At 40.9% G+C, this 8,837-nt stretch overlaps 1 protein-coding gene across 17 annotated transcripts in view; it reads right to left on the bottom strand.

Annotated features, from left to right (window-relative positions):
- Positions 1-3,135: 3,135 nt before the first annotated feature.
- Positions 3,136-8,837, bottom strand: part of PTPN13 (protein tyrosine phosphatase non-receptor type 13) — a 225,483-nt gene continuing 219,781 nt past the window's right edge. For all 17 annotated transcript variants that reach the window (XM_069594613.1, XM_069594616.1, XM_069594621.1 and 14 more), the window contains 3 exons: positions 6,911-7,126; positions 5,897-5,959; positions 3,136-3,792 (listed from right to left, as the gene is read on the bottom strand). In XM_069594613.1, the coding sequence (XP_069450714.1) occupies positions 3,697-3,792; positions 5,897-5,959; positions 6,911-7,126 (375 nt within the window). In that variant the 3' untranslated portion in view covers positions 3,136-3,696. The remainder of the gene's footprint in view (positions 3,793-5,896; positions 5,960-6,910; positions 7,127-8,837) is intronic.

Genomic DNA, 8,837 nt, shown 5'->3' with positions numbered 1-8,837 from the left:
GAAGCTTCAATACTTTGGCCACCTGATGTGAATAGTTGACTCTCTGGAAAAGACCCTGATGCTGGGGAAGACTGAAAGCAAAAGGGGAAAGGGAGACAGAGGATGAAATGGTTAGATAGCATCACCAACTCAATGGACATGAACCTGAGCAAACTCCGGGAGATAGTGAAGGATAGGGAAGCTGGATAGGCATGCTGCACTTCATGGGATCACAAAGAGTCAGACACAGCTTAGTGACTGAACAACAATAACAACAAAGATGACCTGAAATCATAAAGCTTCTAGAAGAAAACATAGGTGGTATGTTTTTTGACACTGGTCTTAGCAATGTTTGGGATATGTGTCCTCAGGCAAGGGGAACAAAACCAAAAATCCACAAATGGGACTCCATCTGACATTATCACACTGTAGAATCAAGCCCGGCAACTGTCTACTTCTGAACTTGTTTTCTTAAAGAAAGAAATCTCTAAATTGTGTAAGCCTGTTGATTTAGTTTTTGGCTGGTTGCAGTCAAGTGCAACTCCAAAGTGATATATTAAAATTTAAATTGACTTTAAAATATTATGCAGGTCAATGCATAATTTGTTACATTTATCTCAACCATAACAAAACACCTTGAATTATTTAAAATGGGAACACATTCTTTCACTATCAAGATATCTGGCTGAAGGGCAGCTTTTGTGAGTTGTTAATTTCTTGGATGTATCACATTGGATTTAGATAACTAGACATTTTAAAACCAAGAGATCTAACAGGCGATCTGGAACCACAGATATGAACATCTGACCTTTTCTCAATAACCATTTCTCTCCTTTTTATCATGATACAGAAATATTTCTAATGCATATACCAAATTAGGGACAGAAGTGATACATCCAATCTTACAGTGCTCAGGACCGTACTAAGATATATTTTTTAGAATATGCAACTTCATTTCAGTTTTATAGATAGATTCCATCACTACTTGTGCTTCTTCTTTTGTGTAGAGTTGTCTTGTCGCTGGGATCAGCTGCTCAGCCAACTCACTTCCCAGCTTCTTTTTTTTTTTTTTTTTTTTTTTTTTTTTTTACTTCCCAGCTTCTTTGTGCTCAGGGACACTGACCAGTTCTTGCTGATAGAATGAGTGGCAGTAATGTGCTTTGCTTCCAGGCTGCCCAGCTTGAAAGATCCCCCATAGGCGTCCCTCCATAGTCTTTCCCCCTTTTCTGGCTGGGGGTATGGAGATGATTCTCACGATGACCTTGGAAACTCTGTGTTGATTATAGAAACTCCATCGGCCTGGGCTCCTACCAGCTGGAGGGAGGAGAGGCAGCCTGCCGAGCTCTTCGCCTATCCAGAACTCTTAGAGAAACTTCTGTTGTGTTTGAGCCATTCTGTATGGCTGTGCGTGTTCTAGTACTTAGCCGTCTAACGCGCGTTAGGAGCTGAGTTGTATTTATTCATTCGTTTGCTGAGTGCCTCCGTGTGCCACCCTAGCTCTGTGGCCTCGGCGTGCTTTCTAACCAGTGCGGCCCTAGCCAAAGGTTCCCCGCACTCCGGTAGTGGAGCCACGTTCCAGATGAGGGCAGTAACATGTTTACTATGATGAAGTTTCCATTCAGGGTTCCTAAAGCGAAACTCACATTTTCTTCCTCCAGTTTGCATTTCCTAGCTACGTTCTTTCCAGAAAAAGCATCCTTCTCCAGCTTTCCCCCACCCATCTCTGTGGACTTCGGATGGGAGCTAATCACCTCCAGCTGTTCTGGCTCCCGGAGCCCCGCTGGCCTCATTTCCTGTGCTATGACAGGAAAACAAGGTCTCAGGATTCCAGCCCACTCAGGAGTTTCCAAATAGCTTTTAAAGCAACAGAACCCCACCCCTACCCCCACCCCACCCCTCAACTCCAAATCCTTTGCTATAATCCAATCTGTAGAAACTGCTCTGATGGCAGTGGGAATGATGGTGATGAAGTATGCTTCTCTTGCTAGATTCAGAGCTACTTCTGAAAAGCGAAGGTGAACTCAAAGTGTTCACTTTCAGGACTCTTTGTGACCCCATGGACTGTAGCTCACCAGGCTCCACTGTCCATGGGATTCACCAGGGAAGAATACTGGAATGGGTTGCACTCCCTTCTCCAAGGGATCTTCCTGACTCAGGGCTCGAACCTAGATTTCCTGCATTGCAGGCAGATTCTTTACCGTCTGAGTCACCAGGGTAGTCCTGTCACTTCTGAGGTAGGACTCAAACCTGCTGCCTGGTGAGGAGTCAGCCACTTCCCTGTGGACTTTTGTGCATTTCCTGATGTTGTCTTCTGCCTTTAAATAGCCTCAGCTCTTCAGGAGTAGTTCTCAGGAGATCTTGGGTAAGATCAGACATTCCAATTAATTAGCTCAGAATTGGTCAATCCTATGAGGAGGAACCAAGCAGTTTCCAGGGTCTTGGGATGGCATCACTCATGGCAGAGTGGAGGAATGCTGTCAGAACTGGGAGTTAGTGAAACACGTTTGGTACTGAGAATCGAAGTGGGTTCTTCAAAGCCCATCTCTTTCCTTTGTGGGGCATGCTAAGTTGCTTCAGTCGTGTCTGACTTTTGGCGACCCTGTGGACTGTAGCCTGCCAGGCTTCTCTGTCCATGAGATTCTTCAAGCAAGAATACTGGAGTGGGTCGCTATGCTTTCCCTCCAGGGGGATCTTGCCAATTCAGGTATCAAACCAGAGTCTCTCACGTCTCCTACACTGGCAGGCAGGTTCTTTTCCACTAGCACCGCCTGGGAAGCTGTTTCCTTCAGGCAGAATCAATATCAACCTCCCAGGAAGCATAATACTGTTTTCTTTCATTACGCCTTGTCAGCAAGATATTCTGAGTTTTGCAACATCTAGGACTTGAAAATTCTGATTCAGGTATCAGTTAGGCTTATGGGGTGGAGGCAGGAAGGGAGAATGAATTTCTTAGCCACAGTTAGTCAGTACCTGACCCTCACGTCAGAGTCTGCATATCTCCAGGGGTTCCAACAATACTCCCAGTCTCTGAGGTTGGCATGACTGGGATCAAATGGGAAGATGGGAAGTTGGAGTCTAGAAGTTCCTGCCTTCACATGGTCCTAGATGTTGTTAAAAAAACAGCACACTGAAAATGTGAAACTTGTCTGCACACACTTTTGGCTTGTTCATTTTAAGGTGTATTTTTATTTACAAAGTGAGCGGGTGTATAACATGATGCAGTTACAAACATATTTGGTATCTCTATTTTCATGGAAAAGTATATAAATATATTACAGGAAGTTCTAGATAGTAAACATTAGAAATTGATATAATGAACGTTTGCTACCTTTTTTTTTCTATGCCAATATTACTGTCATTTAAAGCTTAAATACTGGCTTCAAGTATCCCCTATAAAATAGCTCTAGTTTTTAAAAAAATACTGGAAAATAATTTTGCTATAAACAAGATTGGTGCGTGAAAAATAGACTTGATACGTCTATAATCAAATGCTGCCTTATTCATCCCTAAGATCTGCATTATTCAGTTAGTGTTAAAAGACCTCTGATACTTATCACAGACTGAAGCAGCTGTAAAAATACAGCATGTCACTGTTATTTACTGTTATTAAGAATGCCCCTCTAAGGTAGAGGAGAATAAGCATGGACTTGCTGTCCCGTGGCCTTTAAGTAGAGAGCAAAGAAATGGACAGACATCCAGAAGGCTATTCTTCTCATGTCATTTCAGAGGCTGGGGCTGCTCTTTTTGCTCTTCTTCAGCTTGAAGACGTGTCAGGACATAAAGGATGACTTGATAGCAGAAAATATATTGATCCTAGAGCAAAAAAAAAAAGAAGGAGACAGGGAGAGCAGACTTTAGCTGTATAGTGTGAATATATGATAAATAGCTTCACCACTGTTGGAAGCAATGTTTGAGTAATTTTGAAAATATGGAAAAGCTGTGTTATAAGGTTGAAAGTAAAAGCAGGATACAGAATTGTGCAGTGTCATGAAAATGACAAGAAAGAGAAACCCGACTGACAAAATGTGGAAGGAAGAAGCCTTGGGGTGGGGGGGCGGGGTGAGTGCTAACTCAAGTTGTCTCTGATGGGAGGGCCACCTCTCTTTTTTGTGCTTTAGTGATACTCACGGTCCTCCGGTTTCTAACCCCGCACCCTCCTCCCCAAAGCACATCTTGTTCTAGCACAGCAGCTGGAGTGGTCTTTTAAGAGGGGAGTTAGCTCATGTCATTCCATACTGACAATCCTGTGATGGCCCCATCTCACTCAGGGGGAAGCCCCAAGCTCTGGCCCCATCACCTCCTCTCACACCTCCCCTCCTGCCCCCTCTGCCTCAGCCACACTGGTTGTGACTACTCTTGAACACAGAAGACAAACTCCCATCATGGGCCTCTTCGAAGGTGGTTCTGTCCGCCTGAAAGATTCTTTCTCCCAGACATCCGCATGACCACCTGCTTCACATCCTTCACATCTTTGCTCAAGGGGTTACATCCTCAGTGGTACCACTCTGTGTAAAATATCACCCAACCTGCCATGACTCATCCTCTACTCCACTCTTTTTCCTTCTAAAGCACTTACCACTTTCAAAGATCTTATAACGTATATCATAACTGGGTACAGTTAATGGATTTATTATCTGCCTTGCTCATCACCATCCACTAGAAGATCTTTTATTCTGCAAGATCTTCCACTAGAAGAGCTTTGTTATTCATGTTATTCACTGACATGCTCCAAGCGCCTAGAAGAGTGCCTGGCATATAGTAGGCACTTAATAAATATCTGCTGAACAAGTGAACTTCCTGGGTCTAAAAAACTATTTTTTTAATATGTTTTCTTTATCTAAAAAAAAAAAAGACTGAATCAGCTTAATATTTAGGAGACTTAATTTGAATTTAAAAGGTATATGAAAGGAAAGGTGGCAAGTTTTAATTTTAAAAATAGTAGAAAGTGAAAGTGAAAGTGAAGTTGCTCAGTCGTGTCCGACTTTTTGCAACCCATGGACTGTAGCCTACCAGGCTTCTCCGTTCATGGGATTTTCCAGGCAATAGTCCTGGAGTGGCTTGCCATTTCCTTCTCCAGGGGATCTTCCCAACCCAGGGATCGAACCCGGGTCTCCCGCATTGTAGACAGACGCTTTACCGTCTGAGCCACCAGGGAAGTCCAAAAAAAAAATCACACATGGGGGACGGGGGTATTTTTTGGGAGGTAGAGAAATATAAGTTAACAGATATATGAACACAGCTTCCACATCAAACAAAAAAAAAAAGGGGAAAAAGAGCGAGAGGAAGAGAAGACCAGATGTATAGTGTGAATATATACTGATATATTCACCACTATTGGAAGTGATGTTTGAGCAACTGTGAAAATATGGAAAAATCGTGTTATAGGGTTGAATGTAAGACGCGGGATACAGAACTATGCAAAGTATTCCCCTCTCAATATAAACAAAAAGGACAGTTGAACTATGCAGAGTAGACAGACACTCTAAGTCATGTAGTCCCTGGGAAGGACCCATGTCTGCAGGTCAGTGGGTGACATAACCTATCTTTTGACTTGAGGTAAGAGAAATGAAAATGACCAAAGCAGAGGATAAATAAACTCTTTCCCAAGCTAAGAACTCCAGACTCCCTTTCTGCCTTCAAGTCAATGCTGCTGAATCCATTCCCTCTCAGGAAAATTCTGTAGCAAGAATATTACCTTCTCTCTCTTTTTTAGGTAGGAACTGAAATGCTACTAACTACATGCTATTTTGTTCCAACTCAAATTTTTGCCCCCAATGTGCCATCCTATTCTCTGTAATCTATTCATTGTTGGTATTGGATTTTCTTATTTTTTAAACTAAAAGGCAACATTGAAAAAAGACAGCCCTAGAAATGCTTTTACAAAAATCTTCATCAGAAGGTACGAGCCGACACTCACCTCTGTCTGAACCATTCCGTGTCTCTGCAGTCTCATGCAGCGCACTAAATTGGAGATGTCGAACTGTCAAAGGAAACAGAGCCTGTATGTTACATAAAAATAACTGACTGTGAACCCCAAAGGTTCACCAAGGAGTGGCTTATATAGATTTCTTCACCCCAATCTCCTTTCCCTTCTATCAGTCTTGAGAAACTCTTCTAGACAAAATAAGTTGGTGAACTGACTTTGCTATCATTTGATAATTCTGTTTATGATCTTTCTAAGAATTAGGAAGTTTATTCTATTAGAAAATCCCCAATGGGAATTCTCTTTTCTTTGGAACGACTAATTCTACTGTCTCCATTAACTATTTTTCCTATATTTTGCTGCTCAGAATAAAATTCCTGATCTTTTTATATTCCCAATGGAGAAACAAACTATTTTGTTTTGTCCTACTTAAATTATCGTGAGAGTGTGAAGAGCAAGATAGTATGGTTCTTGGCAAATTCTTTAAGAGATGATTAGTTACATATTATGTATAGTAAGATAACATTTTAAGTATGATTTATACTAATTTAGTTTTTAAGTAAGATTATACTCTTATTAACTTTGCTTATTTAGTAGTAATTTGAGAAATCAGGAGTAATTGTTTATAGATAGACAATTCAGTATCAATTTGTATAATAAAGTATGTGTTTCCCACCTATAGGTAAAAAGAACAAAAACAAAATAATTATTTTTTCATTTCAAAGATACACTTTCTTTGGCACTTCAATATTTCTGTCTCTAAAAGTGTGATAACAATGAATATCTTACACAAGTCTAAAGACTACATAGAGTGAAAATGCAATGCCACATAAGGGGCTTTAAATGGATGGTTAAAAAACCCCAGTAAAACAAATATAAGTTTGGAATATTATTTTCTTCTTGATTATGCCCTATGCGTTTTTGAAAGTTTACTAAAATGCAATTCTATGTAGTACATACAAACTAATAAATAAAACATTCTGAGATCACAACACATCCTGTACTCACTTCAAGATCTTGACTGATTAATCCTAGAACCACATCTATGCATATCAGGGTCCCTGAACGTCCAATGCCCGCGCTGCAGTGTGTGATGATTGGGCCCGATCTGTGAACATGTCTCATGTAGGAGATAAACGTCAACAAGTCATCTGGCTGGGAAGGTGTATCGTGGTCTGGCCAAGCAGTGAAATTCAAGTGAGAAATATGTCGTACCTCTCCTGTCTGAAATTGTACAACAGAATAAGTAGATAATGTCATTTACATATAATTAATTCTTATTTTGTCCTTTAAAATTTTGCCTGGTCCGTTGGATTAGATCCAAATAAAAATGGAAGAGACAAAGAGACTCCATCAGACAACACATGGAGGACCTTTATAAAGGGGGTTACTAGATTGCTGTAATGGCAGAAACCCACACATTGTAAAGCAATTATCCTCCAATGAAAAATAAAAAAGGTTACCAGATCCATGCTTTAAATATTGGTAAAAACTACTTTTTGGAAACCCTAAAAGCAAATTATGTTTTGTTATGAATAACAACCTTTTTTGTTTTTAAATGACCCCTTTTCAACTTTACTCAGGTAAAAGCCATAGTCATTGCAGGGGCTTAAAAGCCCTACAGATGTGGTCCGGCTTCCTCTCACACCTAACCTCTTCCTCCTGGCCACTTTGCTCCAGCACAGGGCCCTCTCTGGTTCTTAAAAAACACTAGGCACAGTCTAGTCTCAGGACCTTTGCACTTGCTCTTTCTGACTGAAATGCTTCCCTCCCCACAATGTTCCTGTGATGTCTTTCTCACAGCATCAACATCAGTATCTTCTCATTAGAAATTACTTTCCATGAAGTCAGCAATTTCCTTTGGTTGTATGGTTAACTTCTGAATCCCTAGATTCTATAACAAAGTCTAAGCTCTATAAACATGTGTTGTTTAGTAAGTCATTTAAGAAATATCGAACAATTGTGCTAGCATACTGGAGTGGAAGCCTGGCGTGCTGCAGTCCATGAAGTTGCAAAGAGCTGGACACGACTGAGAGACTGAACTGAACTGGAGTGGACAATGAGTGATTCCCTTCTCCAGGGGATCTGCCTGACCCAGGGATCGAACCTGGGTCTCCCACACTGCAGGCAGGTTCTTTACCATATGAGGCACCAGGGAAGCCCCCAAGTAATGCGTAGGCTGGTGTAAATGAATACAGAGGTATAATCTTTGTAAAACCACAAATTAGAAATCATGAAGGAAATTCTCAGGCTCTGTATATATGCCACCAACAACACTGAGTCAATAAGCTCTGTTTCTATGAAAATACAATTATTCTTTAACAGAGTTAAAGCTCCAATAGGAAACACATTACTCAAACCAAGTTAGCATTACTGGGTGGACGAAGGAAAAAATGTGAGCGTGTAGGGAGGTGGAGAAACAGTAGACGCTTAACCTCAGGTATAATCACTTAACTAATTTAAGATAATTTGTTCAGTGCTTAGGTGGAGCAATTGGAATTACCTGATTAACAAACATTTATGCTACAATTGTCCTTATATTAAAATATGTTGTCTTTGTAGGTGATTATTTTCTACGTGGAGATTTTTTTTAAAAAGTTTTATTGAGCCTACTTAGAGGTTTGACCTTAAAAAAAAAAGTTTCTAGCACATAGTTTTTGAGCTGTTCTGTGGTATCACACCAAGCAAAGGATGATGGTTGATTCTGTAAAAGTCTCGCGTTTCCATTTTCATTTTAATACAGTATATACTAGAGGAAAGGCTTCCCTGGTGGTTTAGTGGTAAAGAATCCACCTGCCAACGCAGGACATGCGAGTTTGATCCCTGGGTTAGGAAGATCCCCTGGAGAAGGAAATGGCAACCCTCTGCAGTATTCCTGCCTGGGAAATCCCATGGACAGAGGAGTCTGGCAGGCTACAGTCCAGGGGGTTGCAAA

The sequence above is a fragment of the Ovis canadensis genome, chromosome 6 (genome assembly GCF_042477335.2).
Source record: "Ovis canadensis isolate MfBH-ARS-UI-01 breed Bighorn chromosome 6, ARS-UI_OviCan_v2, whole genome shotgun sequence".
NCBI lineage: Eukaryota > Metazoa > Chordata > Mammalia > Artiodactyla > Bovidae > Ovis > Ovis canadensis.
This window is presented reverse-complemented; position numbering and strand designations above follow the sequence as displayed.